General features: G+C 42.7%; 1 protein-coding gene across 1 annotated transcript in view; it reads right to left on the minus strand.

Moving 5' to 3' along the window:
* Positions 1–1,072: 1,072 nt before the first annotated feature.
* The window catches only part of LOC119739059, a 108,050-nt gene continuing 88,596 nt past the window's right edge, over positions 1,073–20,526 (minus strand). Inside the window, exons 8-11 of the mRNA XM_038213894.1 lie at positions 17,775–17,844; positions 15,663–15,809; positions 5,121–5,257; positions 1,073–2,790 (exon numbers count right to left, since the gene is read on the minus strand). Coding sequence (XP_038069822.1) covers positions 2,052–2,790; positions 5,121–5,257; positions 15,663–15,809; positions 17,775–17,844 — 1,093 coding nt within the window. The 3' untranslated portion in view covers positions 1,073–2,051. The remainder of the gene's footprint in view (positions 2,791–5,120; positions 5,258–15,662; positions 15,810–17,774; positions 17,845–20,526) is intronic.

The raw sequence follows: 20,526 nt of genomic DNA on the forward strand, positions 1-20,526 counted from the left end.
TTCACGGACATTTACATGGGGCTTATATAGGACTAATCCTGTAGGGGTATTTTCACAGATTTTTAATGACCCTGGCCACTGAGGATTATCATTGGCTATACATAGCGGTACGCTGGGTCTATCTCCATGGGTAAACAAACGACTTTCTTAAGGGTGTTTTCACGGACTCCTAATCTGGCTTTATATGTTAAAAAATCCGTGAAAATTTTGTTAACTGTAATTTCAAGGGAAAATGGCTCTTTAACGAATTTTTAAGGGATGAAGATGTTCATAGTGATTAGGAACCTCACTTTTATTCTTAGGGCACTTTCAACCTTAGGGCAACTTTAGAAATACAAACTTTGTGATTGTAAGTTATCATTGGCAAATGTATATCTTCTAGAAATTGAATCTTATATGCTTTTTGTAACACTTGCTTTTGTGAGTTAAAATTGAGATCGGGTGTTTATTATTGTAATCGATTCTTGTGAACAAGTTCATGAGACCAAGCATAACTTGACTCCTTGATTCTTTCTGTTTGTCTTGATTGTCCTTGGCGTCCTTAAATCTAATCATTTGAGCGGACCTCCTTAATGGCGTACCGCTACACTAATAATGCATCAACGTGATAGTATTATCATGCGCAGTAGCGCACCCTTTATTTATGCAACTTAGTTACCAACTTCTGGGATCGGAAGTTTTGGGTTGTGTTTCTTTGACTGGTACCCGGATACCTGTATTTTTTCCATCGGGTGCCCAGTTCCAGTACTACCCGCAGATGCACAGGCATATAAAAGTTTAACATTTTTAGTTAATTTTATTGTTTGTCTTTAAATTTGCATTCAAAAAAATCAGCGAACATCCCTCTGTCTAGTCTTAACCCATTTTATTTTAGTTTTATCATTTATCTTTCTCTGATGTTTAATATTGGCCCGTGCAAAAACAAGTGCGAGTGCACAATAAGCTCTTGCCGCCTTCCATGAAATGATTGGGCATACAAGCCGAGGCCGCCGTCCCATGCAAAAAACACGCTGAGGTTTTGCACTAGTCCGTTTGCCAAAGAAGCCCCAAAATTGATCAAAAGAAGCCCCCCTAAGTTTCCCATAAAATAGCCTAATTTCCAAAGAGTGTACATGAGTGGTTTCAGTGCGTGGTGACAATGACATCTCCGAAGATTGGTAATATCAGATTCCATTCTAGAGATTATCTTGTGAGAATGAAACTGATTGACAACAGTTTCAATTGGTTTAACAGTGGATGTCAGTGCATATTGTTTTTTTGTTATGACAAACAGATGACCGGGATGAAATTCACTTACTTTGAGTGTAGATTTAATCCCTAACGATTTAATCCCTAACCAGTCTTTAAGTGAAAGGCGTAGCTTGTTGCAATTCAAACTCAACAATTCAAACTCAACATCACATTTTCTAATTGAGGTCGTCCTTGTGCGTCAAGACATTGCGCACGTACACATTTTCAACTAGTTACAGCGCCCTCTGTTTCAACTTCCATGTATTGTGTTTAATTGCTTATTGTTGGATTGCTTATAAGTTAAATGAGGCTTAAAGGTTTGCATGGAGACATGATCAATGAATGGGAGGTTTGCAGTAACACCATGTGAATGATATCTCTTTGTGAGTTGTGTGGTTCTGAGAAGCAGTTGGTTGAATTCCGAGTGACTTAAGAGTTAATTGTTGAGAACACTTCAACTAAAAGACAAAGTTTCTTTTCTTATTTTATATTTTGGACAGAGGTGTGTTATAAAACATATGGACTGGCATAATTCGGTCGCTAGTGCACATCTATGCCCCCTTCGGGCCTGTGAGTCCTCTTCTGGTCAGTCACTCACAGTCCCTCGGGGCACATAGACGTGCACTGGTGACTTCATTGCCAGGCTATATGTGTATACTATTGTTCAACGTCAACTATTTGTATGTGTATACATGTACACATCCTTTGGTGATGTTACACAGCATTGTGCCCAAGTGTGGCACAAGAGCAGATACCAGTCTTACAGTAACCGTTCAGTTACAACGAGTTACATCATTGCTTCATAAATAAATGGTAACACTCTATGGTAACACTCTATGTAAAATGATACAAAATAAAACTTTAAAACCAATTAAATGTCTCATAAGAGCACTCAAACCAGCATGCTCAGTTGAAGAAATGCGAGCAAAAAAATGCAAACTAATAAACAAAAACAACACAAAACAAAACAAAAACAAAAACAAACCCCAAAACATGAAGTCCAACTTACCTAAAATTGGTGGAGGAGGGGGAGGTAAAGGAGGTAGCTCATTGATCCGTGTTGGTGCGAAGCCAAGAAACATGTTAGCTGTCACCTGGTTGCTATTCACAAATGCTGTAGTTTCAGGGCATTTTTCATGACCGTTCACAAATGCATTCATGTTACTGTTGTGGATATTTTTGCAAGTCACTTCTTTGCTCCTTAAACACTTGCACTCGAACACTGCCGACAGATTTCCTGAGGAACAGCTTGTGATGCCATTTACTATCATATTTGTCCTCTGTTCAAGATTGTTTGTGGGATGTGTATCATATCCATTTTGAATTTCACCATTTGTTTCTGGTGGATCAACTATTAAAGAGTGTCCATTTGTCAATCCAGAGCTACTGTTGTTGTGAAGTACCCAATTGTTGCCAATAATAAGCGAGTGACGATCTGATTTAATTAATGGTGGCAGCAGCTCATCATAACTCTGGTCACCAGTATCCAGTGTGACCGTGCTGGACTGATCAAGGTGGGAGGAAGATTCTGTATCCACTGAAGTTGAAATACCACTGAAACTGTGAATAAAGAGATTATTCAGATTGAATCATGCATTTTGCAACATTTTAAATAAAAGTAGTGTTAACACAAAGGCCTAGCAACCAGGCCTGTCGCCTGGGGGGGGGGGGGGGCTGGGCCCCGCTGATGCACAACTGGCCCCCCTATTGGCAAAAACCATAAGCATATAAAAAACTATATCTAAGTGTGTTTTTTCTTTGTACTGTGCCCCCCCCCCCATGCCCGGAGCTTGCGATGGTGCTGCCCGCAACCGTGATTGTTCCCATGACAAGCATTATTGCACAATGAGTCGAACTGCTTAACATCAGCAACAACCAACCTGCTTGCAGATTTGAAAACCCAAATAAATATTTTGATGTTTCCTGAAGACATCCCACTATACCAAACTACACTACAGAATGATAAAACAGATTGAATGACTGCCCGATAAAACAAATATATAATATCACTATGAACATTAAATGACTTTATGCCCTTAAGAAAATACAGACGTTGGTTACACTTAGCGATGACTTTTACAGTATTGCACTTCCAATTCAGTTTATTATCAATGTGGACATCCAGGTATTTGTAGTCAGAAACAATGTCAACAGCAACATTCGTGATATGTAAAGACTCATGATCGCTCCTCTTTTTCCTAAAATCAAATACCATTTCCTTACATTTAGCAGCATTGAGGGTGAGATAGTTATCATTGCACCATGAAACAAAATTATTCACATTGTCCCTGTATCCACTGACATCATTGTTTGAAATCAATCCAACAAGGTAAGTATCATCTGCATACTTTACAGTAAAACAAGAAGATGGATCTGTACAAATAAAATCATTTGAATTAAGATTAAACACAATGTTGGTGACAGAGCATTTCCTTGCAGGGTACCAGTATTGCACATGTTAATTTCAGATAAAATATTATTTTATCATACTCGCTGCTGTTGTTAAGTCAGAAAATCCATAATCCATAACTCCCAAGAACTTGGTCTGTCCCGGCGGAATTTTCATTCCCCATATGTGACAGGGCCAGTCCTCTCCGAACGACTCATTCTAAGAAATAATCTCACAAGACGAAACTGTAACTCTGCTAATAACTCTTTAATCAAATCTTCTCTTAATCGATAAAAGGTAGCAAAAAAATGACGAATAATACGAGTGTATTATAAGCACGTCCTCCCCGACCTGCTGCTAAGAGAAAAGAGGACGCTCACAAGGCATACATGCCGCCGGCACTATGGGTAGGACACGAGGGGGCACTATTGTGCAAACTCTTGGTTGGTATAGGGAGTATGCATCCATTAGATTGCTCTACAGGTAAGTTGAGTAAAGTAGACTGGACATTTTGCGACGAAGGGGTGCTCTTTCTTCATAAAATTGGTTTCAAATAACTGAAAGACATCAGTAAACATGAGAGGGAAACTTGGCATGATCCAGTTCGCGCCAGGATTATTTTGACATTGACCAACCCAGGTACAGGATTGTTTTTCACGAACCTTGATGCCAGACTGGTTCAGGCCATCATCTGGGGGTAGCACACTCTGATATTTCCAGCCTCGCTCACTGCGAGCAGGTCGCAGACACATATTTCTGGCCTCGCTCATTGCGTGTTTATCCCTCATCCGTTCCAAATACCGCAAAACCTTTGCGTGCATACATGAACTGGTTAAGTTAATTTAATAGTCGGACCTAAACTCACTCTTAAGTTATATTTTCATGTGCTTCAAGTGCCAAGTCAATAGAAACTGGTTTCGTTTTCTCCTATTTTGTCGTGTTGCACCAGTATCAGCAAAAAGGAACAGGAGAGGGGTGATGGCCAAGCCCCCTCCGCGTTTTGTGCACCACTCTTAAGTTAATTAGTCTGATCCAAAAATCACTCTGAAGTTATATTTCCATTATCTACGAGTGCCAAGCTATCAAATGACTGGTTTCATTCCTGTTCTAAAAATTTCGATTAAATGTAAAATTGGGCCCATCAACATTAACGTTGCAAATTCATAATCATCAAAACCTCAGTGCTGAATACAAAGCTGCCATTTTTTTGTTGGCATGGATGCTACATCACGCACTGCATTGTGTTTTTTTTTTCAGATGATGTCACCATGAAGATCAGCCGATAAGCGCTCCGGTCTTGTTGCTCTACTCATTAGCTGCGGTCGCGAATCCAGCTGTTTTACAACCGTACTAACAGACATGGAACCTTTGTAGTTGAGGGAGTTGTAACTCCTTCTGCTCCTTGCTGTATGGTGTAACTGTGTGGGTTAACTTGTGATGAACACTCAATATCATGCGTTTACTATTGGACTACCAACATGCATAACAGAAAAGTAAATACCTTGCATCAGATGAAGGCCTGATTTGAGAACACATTGTCTCAATCACTCTTGCTTTTTGCTGAAGCTGTATCAAGGCTTTCGTGGCATCACCTCTTTCATCTATATTGTTGATAACTAAAGATAGTCTTTCTAACTCCTGTCAAATAGATTAAACATATTTTCAAAAATAAACAGATATGCAAACACTTATGTCAAGTCAATCTTCAAATTTCAGATCACAACAATCTAAAAAAATATATAAACGTAGCCAAGAACTTAAAAAGTGGTTGCACTTTCAGCAATAATTGCATCAGGAAGGATCTAATCTCTTTTCAAGCTAGGATTGCTGAATGAAAAAAGAAATATGATTTTTGATCTAAAGGTACAAAGGATCATTTGCTTTTGTGTGTTTTTTTCCTTGCAAGCAGTAAAATTGCTGAAAATCATTAGGACGGTGCACAACAACTAACCTGGGCCCAATGTCATAGTGCTGCTTAACAGTTTAGTAGAAAAGGTTTGCTTATAAACTGTAGCCGAAAATGATACTTTTGCTTAAGCACTATTTCATGGTGTGGACTTGCTAATGGTTGCGCGCGCATGGAGATTTATATTATAACATCACTGATTTAAACAATTTTTTATCCGGGGTGAAGAATGTTTTTGCTGTGCTTACTGCTTTAATACAGTCTCTATGATATAGATGGAGGCTATGTTAGCACAAAATCGGTTAAAGTAGCGCAACAAAATTAGGACCTGCTCATGGTTAAGCCCAACAAACACATATGAAAATTTGTTGGGGTCTCCTAAACTGGATTCCGTTGCTAACCCGTGTCAAATTGTGCCAGAAGGCATCTTATTTTGAAACAACATTCAATGGTGTTTTCTTTAATTTTACAGGCCACATAGTCGCTCCAGTTCCAGGAAAAACACAGACATTTCTTGTTAGGTGAGCGGTAATGTTGTGCATTGGGTCGGTTGACCAGGCCAAACCAACCCAGATACGTACCAAATCTGAGCCAAAACTGATCCGAGTTAACTCCCCTAACCGGACTTGACCCAACCTGACAAAAATCATGCAAAAACCAACCCAAATGGATCTGAAACAAAACTGACCCCCCAAAAATTGAATATCTGTCTTGGGCAACTGCGTCTTCTTTTTGTGCTTCGCATCGGAAGAAAATCATCGATCCTCAGTAAAGAATCATACCGTACAGTCAAGACTCCTATAATTATAGACTGTGCGAATAGACCGCAAATCGCATGCAAACACATTCGCGCTGTGGGTTGACAATCGTACCGGGCACAATAACCCTGCAATTACATTGGACTGCGTAAATTTTGATGAAGGCATCCAAGATGTGACCACGCTCATGGGTTGGCGATTCAATATCCTGGGAAAGAATGTGTGATTTCAGTATTAGAGTCATTGAATCACCTTTGTGTTGATTGCTTAGAGATTGTCACAGTGAATGTTTAGGTTACCACAAATCACAAGTGGTGCAAGTCTGGCGATATTATTATTATTATTATTATTATTATTATTATTTATTCGGCATTAACAGCACATACAAATAACAAACATTCACAAAATATAAAAAACAAAAACCAAGATAACAAAAACGAAAGCCAGGGGCATATGCCTGGAATTAAAAAAGTTTACCTAAAAACTGTGGCCAGAAGGCCTTCAATTCCAATACCTCTGGCTACACAAAGAAATATATAAATCTATAAAAATCTATAAAATTGTATTAACAATAAACAAATATATTAAAAATGGCAGAGGTGTAAATGCTAAAACATTAACGTCCCAGTTAAACAAAAAAAATAGATATGATTATCCCCAAAATTAACATCAAAATACTACAATGAGAAAAAATAAGATAAAAAAACCAAAAATTTATAGTTCAAAGACCCAATTATTGTGCATGTCCACATTAAACATTAAAAAGTTAATAAGTTTCAATGCACGCAATTTAAAAACAAATATTAAAAAAATGAGCAAAAAAATTAAACAAAACATGAGAAAAATGCCAAACCCCCCAGTAAAAAAAAGTTTCGTTGCAAGTTAAAAGACGTAAAGTTACCCTGAAAAAAAAAACCAGTTGAGAATTAGCAAAAGAACAACAAGCATGACAGGCTCTTTTCATGATCATCAAACAACAGTGTGACCTCATCCAGAAATGCTGAAAATGTCAATTGACCAAAAAGTGATTGATAAATGATGAAAAACACAAGGCGGGTACTTTTGGAGGTCATGGTTACTGACCAAACTTCAAAACTCTGGTAATCAAAGTGTTGACTGAAATGTCCAATTCCTTCCCCCAAAAAATACGCCAGCTCAACCTCCTTCAGGCGTGGATCCAGAGGGGGTTGGGGGGGGGGGTCCAAAAACCCAGCTCTGTCACAATTTTTTTTCCCCTAGAATTCCTGGGAAAAAAATGCGTAGCCCCGGCCGCCCCCCCCCCCCACCCAAAATTTTCGCCTTTGCACAAAGTATGGACAGAGCCAGCTTGGTTAGAGGTTATATGTTCTCTTTTCTGTGGTTATATGTTCTCTATTCGGAGGCCAAATGACCGGCAAAAAAAAAAACTAAGCCGGACAACTTCCCCCACAGGACTCATGATAATCTCCCCAGAGAGGAGCGCCTGGCTCTCAACTCCTTGCGCTCTCGCACCGACATCATCATCAAACCAGCAGATAAAGGTTCAGCTGTGGTCATCATGGATCGTCAGCAGTACATTGATGAGGCCCACCGCCAGTTGGATAATCGCACTAACTATACCCGCCTTGACTCTGACCCCACAGGCACATTCTGTAGAGATATACAACAGGTACTTGACGATATGCGATCACGTGACCAGTTGTCCAAGAAAGCTCATAAATTTCTTTCTCCCTGTGATTGTAGGACTGCCAGATTTTACCTTCTACCCAAGATTCACAAGGCTGGCAACCCCGGTAGACCCATCATCTCCGGTAATGGCTCACCCACGGAACGCATCTCCCTGTTCATTGACAGTTTTCTCAAACCCCTTGTCCCACAGATTTCGTCATACGTTCACGACACCCCAGACTTCCTACGCAAGCTTGAAGGAATCAAGGACCAGATTCCCAGCACAGCCATCATTGGGACTTTCGACGTTTCATCTCTGTACACCAACATCCCACATGAGGAGGGTGTTCGTGCTTGCTCCTTGGCTCTGGCCAAGGCAGGACACACGACTCCTCCCATCAGTGATGTTGGCACCCTCATGAGACTTATACTAACGAAGAACAATTTTTCCTTCCTTGGTGAACACTATCTACAGGTACACGGCACTGCAATGGGCACTCGCATGGCCCCCTCCATGGCTTGCCTCTTCATGGGTGACCTCGAAGAACGCATTCTTGCCTCGGCCCCATGTCGCCCTTGGATCTGGTGGAGATATATTGATGATGTTTTTTTTCATCTGGACCAGTGATGAGGACAGTCTCTTGACCTTCACTAACCACATCAATTCCTTCCACAGAACCATCAAATTCACATCGGAGTTCTCGGCTCACCAAACCCCACTTTCTGGATGTCACCGTCCGCAAGCAAGGCAACTCACTAACCACTGACCTGTATTCCAAACCCACAGACACCCACCAGTACCTCCACTCCTCCAGCTGTCACCCCAGGCACTGCAAAACTGGCATAGCGTTTAGCCAGGCACTCAGACTCAGAAGAATTTGTTCTAATGATTCCGATTTCTCCCGCCATACACAGATACTGAGGAACAACTTGGTGGCCAGGGGTCACAGCTCTCGCCAAGTTCATCGTGCCATTGCCAGAGCTAAAGCTATCCCCAGAAGTCTAGCTCACACGGGAAAGGCCCCTGATGCCATGGCCAAACCCATGATTCCCTTGGTTACCACGTTTCACCCCAATCTCCCTCCCCTTCGCAAAATCACTAACGACAATCGTCATATCCTCCATACTTCAGATCGCCTTGCCCGCGCCATCCTCAACGGCCCCACATTGGCTTACAGGCGTCCTCGAAATCTACGGGACTTGATTGTTCGAGCTGAAGTCCCATCCTTAGATGCATCCCCTCCCACCCAGCATGGTACTTTCAAGTGCAGTTCCAGATGTGTTGTCTGCCAGATTCATATCCAGGAGTCTGACTCCTTTTCTGGCCACTCTTCTGTCACTACCCACAGAACCATTGGTAACATCACTTGTAACACCTCTAATGTCATATATCTCATTTCTTGCAGGGTCTGTGGAGTGCAGTATGTAGGTGAGACTAAGAATACACTCAAGAAGCGTCTCTATGCCCACCGGTCAACGGTCAACACCAAGAAACTAGACACCCCTGTTGGTCATCACTTCAACCTGCCTAACCACTCCATATCTGATATGATTTTGCAGGGCATTGAATCTCTTGGCCATCGCAAGGACTCAGTTCGCCGCAGCAGAGAGAAAGTGTGGATGAATCGTCTTCGAACTATTCAACCACATGGTCTCAACATCCAACTTGGAAATGATTAATCCTTTTCTTCCTCCATTGTCTTCTGTTACAGATAATCCACCTGGTCTTCCTTGTTTGTTTTTACCCATCTTTCATCCCTTTCCACCTCCATACTGTTTCCCCCCCCCCCCCCCCCCGCATCATCCCCCTTCACTCTCACACTCTTTTGTCCGTTCCCACTCCCTGTGACCTTTGATCCTTCCCCTTTCTGGTCCCTCCCCTGTTTATACCAGACCCCTTGTGGTTTGCCATCTCCCTTTGTTTCTTTGTTCTCTCATCAACCCTCCCCTGCATCTTTCCACACCTTTCCCACCTAATCCTCCTTTTGTGTTTCTTCTTTCAGCCCTGCATGTTTGTGTGCACCCCCATGTTAATGTATGTACCTCTGTCATTTCTGTTTTAGCCTCTGAAGAAGAACTTGCTAAATTCGCAACGTCAGGCCACATTAATTTTTAGATTTAAAAAAAAAAACTGTGTGCATTTCTTATTTTTTTGCTGATGAAAGCCCCCCCCCCCCCCCGAAAATTCCTGGATCCGCCCCGTCCTTGCTTGCATGCTATGGGTACGTGTTTGAAATCATAACCACAAGGAGGTAAATCAGCTATATGGTTGCTTCATCACATTTAGCTCACCATGTTTTCGCAAATATCCACGATGTCGAAAGTTGTTTTCCAAGACAAAGTCCTGAAAGTTCCCCCAACAAAAGTATGGATGAGGTCAAAGACTGAATACTTACCTGTAGAGCAATCTATGCATATTTCCTTAGACCAGCAGGTATTTACGCTAAGAGTTTACACAATAGCGCCCTCTGGTGTCCCACCCAAAGCCCCACACTCTTCCTCTTTTCTCGAGCACTAAGTCGGAGCACCCATGACTCATCGAGAATAGTGGGGTAGGAGGGAGGGATGCTTTACAGGTAAGTATTTGTTCGTAGACCCCATCCACACTGCTATGGGGGAGGGGGGGGGGGGGGAGTCTACTTCACTCAACTTACCTGTAGAGCAATCTACTTATGCACAGACTCGAACTGGGTATTAGGCGGTGGGTTATGTGAGATGCTATTGTATAATTACAGAGGCACAGGACATGAGGCGTAACCCAGGGTGGGCCTTGCTGCTACACATGTGGGTGGGGCAAGCAGGCCCAGAGGCCCTGCGCGTTAAGGTCGTTAACCGCCCAGTGGTCTGAAGATATTAAATGAGTCCTGGACCCCACCACAGGGGATTGCGCCGTGTTGAACAACAGCTAGCCGGTACATAATATAAGTGCGCCGTGGGGTAAAAAAGATCATAAAAGGCAAAGCAAAGCATTACGACATAATACATATCTACCCACTATCATAATAGGGTTCAAATAAGGAATCAGAGTAAGGAGTAAGGAAACTCACCTATTCTAGGGAGGTCCCTGGCTGGAGAACGTGATGAGGTTCGGCTGGCTGCCCTCAGCACTGCTTTTGATGTCCAGGACAAAGACATCAGGAGGCGAAAAGGAGATCTCGATAGTGTGGACACCACGTTGAAGAGGTCCCATGTAGGCACCGGGGGGGGGGGGGGGGGGGCATGAAACAAACATCCCCTGACTAGCTGGCTGAGAGCTTGACTCTCTGACACAGAAGTTCAGTCCGGGAAGCCTTCATGAATAGCCGCTATGGCCGAACGGCACTTTTTAATTGTGGCCGAAGCGAGGTAACTTTCAAACAAGTACACCAGGAAATCTGCAACCTCCCCAACATAAGTACGGGGGGGGGGGGGGGGGGGGGGATGCAGAGATCGGCTTCTACACAACTGTCGTAAAAATTGGCTGTCGTAAATTGTTCTGATTGATGCTCTTCAACAGTAGGCTGCAATAGCCGCAGCTTGTTGAGAATAGCCTGCCATGCGGAGGGATTGCATGACAGCACAGCACATCAGGTGAAGTTCCTGCGGAGCCAGTTGAAGAAAACCCGAGCTGGGCTACAACAAAATGTTTGCGCTCCATGGAAGTACCACTGGCTAGTGAACCAGGAGTCTGGTTAACCTTGGGAACCACGGTTGGCGGGCCAGAAGGGAGCTATGAGGAGGACTTTGCAGTACTCCTGCTCAAGTTTGGCCAGTACCCGAGGGAAAGCAGTCCGTCCCACAGTATCGTCAATGCATCCGTCTGCCAGTCGCTGAGGTCGGAGAACCTTGCACAATAGACTGGTAATTGGTGATTGATCGAAGAAGCGAACAGGATCGAGGAGATGCGGTTGGTCGATCAGCAGGAAGAGTGATTGAGCGACATTGTGGCACATACACAGTTGGGCAGACCGCGTGCCCACTTGGTGGTTGATGCAGGCATGCAACTGCGAATTTAGGGGAAAAAAGAGGAAATTCCAACCACACAAGACTTTCTACAGTGGTTTTCAATTTGTAATGGCATTCATGTGAATTAAAAAAGAGGAAATTAGCGGATCTAAGGAAAAGTTGCATGCATGATATGTTGCATGCATGATATGTTGCTGAAATGAATAAATCAATTAAGAAAGTCATTAACAAACCGAAAGCATGTCCCACGAAAATATACCGAGCGGTAAAAAGTACGGCAGGCCGGCCGACCATGCGTGAGTGAAAGCTGTCTTTGACATAGACAACCGGCTGTGATACTGCTAGCTGCATGCCATGCTGCATGCATTCCCCATGGACCACACCATTAGTAGTAATAAAGGGGTGTACTTTCTTGGGAACAATAATTACCAATATTTTAGCTGTTTAAAAAAAGAAAAAAGACAACTAATAATTTTCAAGGAGTTTAAAACATTTCTTTATTCGATAATCACTTGTGCAACGTCACAATATATATTTTTTTTCTTGAAATGTATTCAAGAAACGATGTACAACTCAGAACAGGGGATAAATCACCCCTTACGAAATTAATGGATTCGTCCACAAAAATGTCAGCATCGTTATGACTGTTTTCGAAGAAAGTTACGATCGAAACTTGAATTTTTGACGTTACTACTCATTAGTAATCACAACAGTTTGGTAAGTTTTGCTGTAAAAAGGGACCTTTTTATTCTTAGGACAAAACAAATCAGCATCTGTTGCCACAAAGCAAGAAATTGTAGCGCTCCAGTTAGACGACAAAAATGGTGGGTTGCATACTCTCTCAAGTGCTGTGGGAAAATGTCATTCGCCGGCACAGGCTGCCAGGCCATGCGCTAACTTTTAAGGCCGGGGACGTACGGGCCAGCCGGCAGCAATTCCTGGTGTTTATTTCTCATCATCAATTTCCATATTTGTTTGTAAGAGTATCGACTGTAAATGATTTGATATAACTTTTGTGGCCCTTTTTATAGCTTCTGTAGTGTAAATGGAACTGAATCAGAGCATTTTGACTAGAATTTGGAGGTCTTTCAACATGAAAACGCTGCGGTCGGTGCGGCTTATACGCTGGTGCGACTTATACGCCGACTTCAAATCTTAATTTGCAGATTTTGCGTGCTGCGGCTTATACGCCGCGCGGCTTATATTCTGAAAATTACGGTAAATAAGTTGAACACAATATTGGAGATAGTTGCGGTGACTTCTGCTGTGAATTTCTTTGTTGATTTGTGTCTGTTCATCAATTACGAACCGGCCACAATTAAGTATGGACTAGCCTATAATTTACAAGATAAAAGCGGACAGAATAAAGTACATGTACATTATTCTAAGGCTTTGTAGAAGAACGAATTATGGCACCGTTTCCTCAGAGGACAGAACACATTATTTGTCACGCCGCTCTCAAGCGGATGGAACAAAGTATCTATAAGATTTCCCTGTCTCATGTTTATTCATATGACCTATCATTTCTGCAACAATAGCACCTGGTAGATCTGGATACGCCCGTGTGTGCACAGCCGTGCGGTTCACGAACTTTCTAGTAATCGACAACGCCAGACTCCCATAAGAACGGTTAGGACCAAACAGTAAGACGCCTTAGACTTCAGTGGTTTGCGGCGGGAGATAACAAAAGACGGTTTGTTTTTACTCTGTGCAGTCTTGGCCATGGAGGTTGGTGGCTTCTTGAAATTGATCTTCTCAGTAGCCTTCAACTGCTTTGCCTCACCTTGCACGTAATCCTTGAATTTCCACGCAAAAAGGTCTGTGCCCGTGAGAGGGATGGTCTCGAATCCTTTGCGGGCACCTGGCAATGGGAGAAAGGTCGAGGTCATCAGGGTCACCACTCGTGTAAACTGATCGAGCACCAAGCGAAGAGAGTGGTCTAGGCACTTAAGAGCAGCAGTCAACTTGTCCGCCAGAACTGCCAAGTCATCCTCACAACCCAAGGCTAAATACTCTGTGAGGAGGAGTATAAAGAGGAGGCCAAATGCATGCCATGGCAGGAGGCCGAGTCCACTTTTTTTATAGTGTTCTCAAGCTTGCCACAAGTCCTATTTGTACAGGTCCCTTCATTCTCAGCAAGCTTGTTTTTCCCTGCGTAGGAGATGACAGGTGTGGTGACATTTGTTTCGTAATCTGCTGAGGAGAAATGAAAATAATCATATTCTCACTTGGAAAATGGTTGCCATTTGTCACAAGACATAATCTTGTGCATGCGATCCGCACACACCTGATTCAAAGGAGCATCGCGAACACCTTGTTGTTGTGCGTTGTTGAACCTGTCCTGATCTTGACGGATTTATGTTCATGCAGGCTGGGGGCTTCATCAGCGGAGGATAGCTTTAATACCCGAATCATGTCCCTTTGCACCAAAAAGAGTTCTGATTCTGCAATGAACAGCTGCGGCATGTGGGCCACTTCCTCAGCGTAATCAGATGAACCACACGAATGGGAGGGCCAAACTGACTCCGGAGAACATGAGCCGTCTGGCACGCTTGGAGGGGCAAGCTGCACAGGGCCACGGGTCGTTGGCTGAGCAACATCCTCGGAGACAATAAACATAGATGGGTGTAAGCTCAGTGCAGGCGGAGATTCCGGAGCATGGCTTACCGTGCGCGATATGTCCCTTTTGTCCCCGAGCCACCCAACCGTGACCAATGACTGAGGGCATCGCAGCATGGCTGGCCAGGGGCCACCAAGGGTACCCGCCTGGTGGGTGGCAGACAGGGTCGACAATAAAGTCAAAATCCATTGAAAGGCTTGCAAAATATCAGCTGTATAGACTGAGTCCTCATCCTTGTAGCGTTTGTCTTGGTGGGGTCAGTTCAATGAGTCATGCAAGCTTGAGCCCGGCCGACAGCACCTCAAGCCCCATAGGTTGAGCAATGCTGACCGGTCAGGTAGCCCGTACAAAAGTTCCGGCACCCCGTGGTGTTCATCACAGTGATGGGAGGACACCGGGGATTCATGCCCACTGAACCGTGGAGGCTAGTCCCCACGGGCCTGCCCCGTATTCGGGGAAGGCATGGAGGGTGTAGTGAAGCCCGTTCCAGAGCCATGTTTATACCGAGGACCCTCCTTAAGTTTGGTTCCGGCACAGGGGTTAAATTTTTTCTCAGTAACCTTGCTGAACCGAACCTTTCAATTGGTTGTTCCGTTTGTGCTGGCCGGAGACAGTTTCATGTCCCCTTCTCGGTCAACGGAACTGCCAGCGCCGGCAGCCAACTGTTGATGTGGGTGCCGGACAGTGGCGTAGCCACGGGGGGGGGGGGGGGGGGGGGGGGGGGGGGGGGGGGGGGGAACAGCCCCCCCATGAAACCTTGTCGCCCCCCCCCAGTCGCCCCCCCCCCTGAGATTTTGAGTTTCTAAAAAAATTATCATTGATCTACATGACGCCCCCCCATGAAATGTTCCAGCCCCCCCAGCGCCCCTTCACTGAAAAATTCCTGGCTACGCCACTGGTGCCGGATGGGAGACCGCTGACATGGTAATGGTTCCACGCTTCCAGAAGTGACTCCCTGGGTGAAGTTCCATTCCCCTAGTAGTGACAGCACCAGCTCTCTCCAAACTTTTCATTATATAGCTATTCCATAATATAGCTAGAGGGGTGTTTTGAAAAACATGAAGTAATATTGTTGGACAAAATCATTGGAAATTTAAAATTTTTGAAGTTTTTTGACTTTGATAGGAAACCTGCAAAACTGGTATTAGGTATTTGACTTTTTCTCACCTCCTGAAAGTGCCTCATGGCTTGGTAAAAACTCTCTCTGGTTGGCTGACTCTCTTCTGATGCTGACATAGAAGTTTTGTTGATTGTATCATCTGTTCCAAAGATTGCCACAGAGTCTCTTCTGTCTCCACAGGCAAAACGGATTGCCTGATTTAATAGAAATAAAGTTTTATTTACAATTTAGATCCACCTTACATGTACATTGTAAGAGTCCCAAACTATGATTTCTCTATACCAGTTTGTAGGTTTGGATTTTTAAACTTTACACTAGTGTGTGTATACATGTATGTATACATATTCATTCCACTGCACATCACCATTCGTTGGTGAAAAAAAAATGGGGCACTTAGGCCAAAAAAAAAAAGGCTCCGGTTTCTGGTATGCGCGCGCGTCGCCGTAGCCATGCGCGTCGGCAAAATGAAAAAGTTTTTTTCTCAATACAAGATGATGTTTCAAAACCGCCAAACTCACTGGTTTGACTGGAATTCTGCTGCTGCACAATTTTAACGTGTTTTTAGATGGGGTTATGATCGAGAATAAGATTATGTGGCCTCTCTGGACTCTCATATATTTGCACTAAGTTTAGTCGGGCACCATTTGCAGTCATCAGCCGACATTTGAAGCCAAAAAAAAACAAAAACAAAACAGGTAAAAAAAAAAAAAGCCGCGTCGCCGCACCACGTTTGGGGCAAGCTCCATACCAGAAACCGGAGACTTTTTTTTTTGGCCTTATCCACTGTTTCATCATTTAACAAATCTCACTGCCGGTATATCATCACCGTTTTCACGAAGGGACGGAAAGGCAGTCAAAGTAGGTCAACAGAGATTTTCGATTTCACGAAGGGACGGGCATCTTTGTTACATTCTCAGCTGTGCGCGCGTAATCGAACACGCGTGCCCTTCCCTATGGAAAAGCACATTAAACAAGAAGGGCGTAAATGTGGAAAAGTTGGATTTTTGTTTACACGAAGGGACGGGCATCTTTGCTAATTAATTTTGGCTAATCAACCACTGTTATAATTACTGGGTTCAAATTAAAGTTTACCTATCAAAGAATTACGTCAAGGTTTCCTTATTGCATAAAGTTGTTGCAAAGTAGCAGTTTTGCTGTTTTAAAAACGGAGAAACTTCTCTTGCGATTATCTCGAAAACATTTTTTCTTCAAAATCCACATTCCCGTCCCTTCGTGAAACCGGTGACGATATGTCCTCATCAAGCTATTTCTCATAATACTTGAGTTCCTTACTTGGTAATGTTTTTAACCTTTCAGCCTTACTTATTGACAAATATTTCAGTTTCTGATCCTATACACTACAAAATATATACACTGAAATACAAAATACATACACAGAAAGGAGAGATCAAGTTCTGTGAAATGACTTGCAGAATGGCATTTTGGCAATGTCGTGGTTCTGTAAATCTCTTACGTGCGGGTTTTTTTTTTTCTAGACACACACATGCTACATGTAGCTCAAACAATTGGGGCTCCTGCAGTGCATGTCCAAATAAAGCTTACACTTTCCATTGGCTGGTGTTGCACACTACTCATGCATCATCATTTAGGTTCATATTGAGCTATGCGGGCACCAGATACCTCGAAAATGATATGTCAGTTTGTGCACAGAAACGGGTGTACTTTTGTAGGCCTATACTAGTATTATCCAAGTTTTGACGTCGTCACCGTCATGATTTTTGCAGGTTTTTTTAACAGATATGTTTGTGTCAAATCATGGTAAATTTCAAGAGTAGAAGTATGTAGTTCAAGAGTATGTTCATGGCAAACAATTGCAAATAGTGCTCATTTAAAATAATCAACAAGCAAAATGGCATTAAAAGTTTGAGGTCAGCAATTTGGTCCCAACAATTCCAGGTCGGTCAGGTTACCGTAAACACACCATTTTTTTCCGCCCAATTTAAACACAGCAAGTCATGACAAAAATTTTAATCCATATTTTTTTCTCATTCTGTTTAGTAACATTTTGGATTTAGATTGGTTGCTTATTTCATTTATTCTTTTTATGTGGCAAGGCATCCACATCCACCAACTGAACTTACATTTCCTACTTCCAACACCCACTATATTCTAACCTTCCATTTTAATGAGTATATTACCTTGAACCATTCATCTCGATCCTTTTCGATGTCTGCCGCAGATGCACTGCCACTTGGAATGATTCGAAAACTATATCAACACAAAGGAAACTTTGATGAGTCCAGTAGAATAAACATAAGATGACTCATATACAACCAATGATTTTATAGAAGTTGAAGTGAGACCAAAGACTACTTGGACAAAAAAGAGCTGTCACATGCACTAAAAAATCACTGACAACCCAAAACTTGTGATAACAGGATTTTTATGGTCACTTAATGTATGAATGCCAACTGCAACTACTTAGTTCAAACTACAACCCGGGGTTAATCAAGAATGTAAGCACCGTCAATATAAGAATCTTCAATAATCGATCCAATATCGAGTATATTCTATTTATCGATTATCCCATGAATGAGTAAAGTCCATTAAAAAAAACCCAAATGATATCAAAGAGATCTTGCATCTGTTATTAATTGTTGTTGTCCCCTGGTACTTTAATACTGTATGGTCGACGATAAGAGGGATTTCTTGTTTGCATGGGGACGTATTAAGTCATGAACCCCAGACACGCGTCAGCCTCTGGCGACCCTCTGACCCTTAACTTGCATTTAGAAATCAGGATAACTTTCGTGGTAGATTTTTTGACTTAATAAATACAGTGCACTTTCTAGTCACAGTGTTGAAAAAAGAAATTCACTTTACACACCGAGATTTAAAAGACGAGGCAAAAACTACCATCATCAGTTGCTTTATATCATTTCAATTAACTTATTCTCAGCAACAACAACAACAAAAATTCTATGACATTTTTGGTATTATGACATTTTATCATTAAATAATCAAATGCTTTATTCTCAGATTTTCTCTGGTTGGTGTTAATTTATTCATAGTAACCTATAGTAATTGCACCGCTGCTTTGTTCGGGCTCCAGAGTCTATAGGTTTAGTCTTAGATATGGGTTGAAAGATTTGTCGCTCCAAACTTAGACGATGAAACCTGTCCTTTCCCCCGATATTTCGCCCCAAAGACCACCCATTCCTCACCCAAGCCTCATCTGGCAATGCGGCTGGGCTGCTTGCAGAGCTAGACTTTTCTAGACTTCCGCCAATTTATAACAAATGCTCTCTATAAGACCGTACATAGAATAATTATTTCAAACCGGCGCAGCGTGCCTGAAAAACGAGGTCGATTCCGATTGTCACTTCTCATTAACCGATTTAAACAAACCTCGCAATGCGGCTGTGCAAATTGACAATATTGTGTCCCACAATGAATACTACGCAAATATGATTTTGACTAGTGCGGATCACTTGTCTGATATCCACCTAAAATTTGGTTTTATCAAAAGAATAACGAGAAAATCAACTCTTTTAGGGGAAACACAACGCGCACGCAAACACATCACCTGTAACATGCGTGCGAATAAATCACAATAAGTGTGTACATATGCTTGATTTGGCTATTTTCCGTACCATGCATTTATCGTCAGGGGGCCACGTGCACCGATCTCTATTCAGGATCTACGGCACAGGAAACAGCCGTCGCATTTGCAACTCGCGCCTCGCGCGCTCGACAAACAATTTGCATAAACGCGACGTCACCGCTTGAGGTCATCTCTTGTCACATTCAAAATGGCTGCCACCACCAGACGTTTCACGAGTGCATATGGGCTCCAGAAAGATTGAAGAATATCTCGGAAAATGGAACATCATTAGACCTAAGCATCCCAGAAGTGACAGGTGAGACATCATAGAATACAACCATAAGAAAGTAAGAAACTGAGAATGTAAGAAACTGCCCTGAATTTTTATGAAAACTTCGTCCTCAGTAGCGCGCGGTACCACGGTGTGTGGCCAAAGGTTCAGCGCAGCATACCGATGGTCACACTAGTGGGGCTAGGGCCACCGTATGCAATAGAAATATCCCGCCAACATACCTTGCAAACGCATGCTGATTATCTTTTCTGTCCGTTGTGACAAGGCCGTAGGAAGCGGTACGGCAGGTACGGCTATGGCCGTACCAATAATGACAGGCATATCTTTTGTTTTAATGTATAAAAGGCCTTGCATGGCCCCAAGGCTGGATTTTTTCTTTTTTTGGTTTCTAGATGCTCTGTGGTGCGATCTGAGGCAATTTCTGACCACTTTAACAATTTTTTTTAAAGAAAAAGATGGTGGTGTATGCAGTACCTGCCTCTATTGCGACGACACTGAAAAAAAAATGGCTTCCATTTTTTTTTGGGGGGGGGGGGACATGGCCCCCGTTGCCCTCCCCCAATTTTTCTTGTGTTGTTTTTGTGTTTTGTTTTGTTTTTGTGTGTGTGTTTAAAGGGAAAGGGCGTAATCATACATGTCGCCACTAGGCCTACATGTTAAGTTAAACGGAATGGCGATTAGCCGCCACCATGAATTTTAGTTGTCCTCAGACTAGTACTTGTGTTTTCTTAAAAAGAAGTGGTTTTCTAAATGAGAAAATAGCAAGGAAGAACCGGTTTTGTGCAAGCAAAATTCAGGGAATAATCCGTTAAAGTTAATATCTTGTTGGAAAATTCCAAAATCATTCAAAGAAAGTAATTACCGCTGTGAATCAGAGTTTATGAAGGAACGGAAAGTGGGATTTGCTATCAACAAGACCGTTCGTCATTCTTTACCTGATGGGATGTGAATCAATTGGAGGATGAGAGACTCTGCGAGCTGATGTATTTTTTTTAGAAAAAAAAAAACCTTAACAAATACGCTCGGCAGTTCAATCATGTACGTACACTGTATC

The sequence above is a fragment of the Patiria miniata genome, unplaced genomic scaffold (assembly GCF_015706575.1).
Source record: "Patiria miniata isolate m_02_andy unplaced genomic scaffold, ASM1570657v1 HiC_scaffold_30, whole genome shotgun sequence".
NCBI classification, from domain to species: Eukaryota; Metazoa; Echinodermata; class Asteroidea; order Valvatida; family Asterinidae; genus Patiria; species Patiria miniata.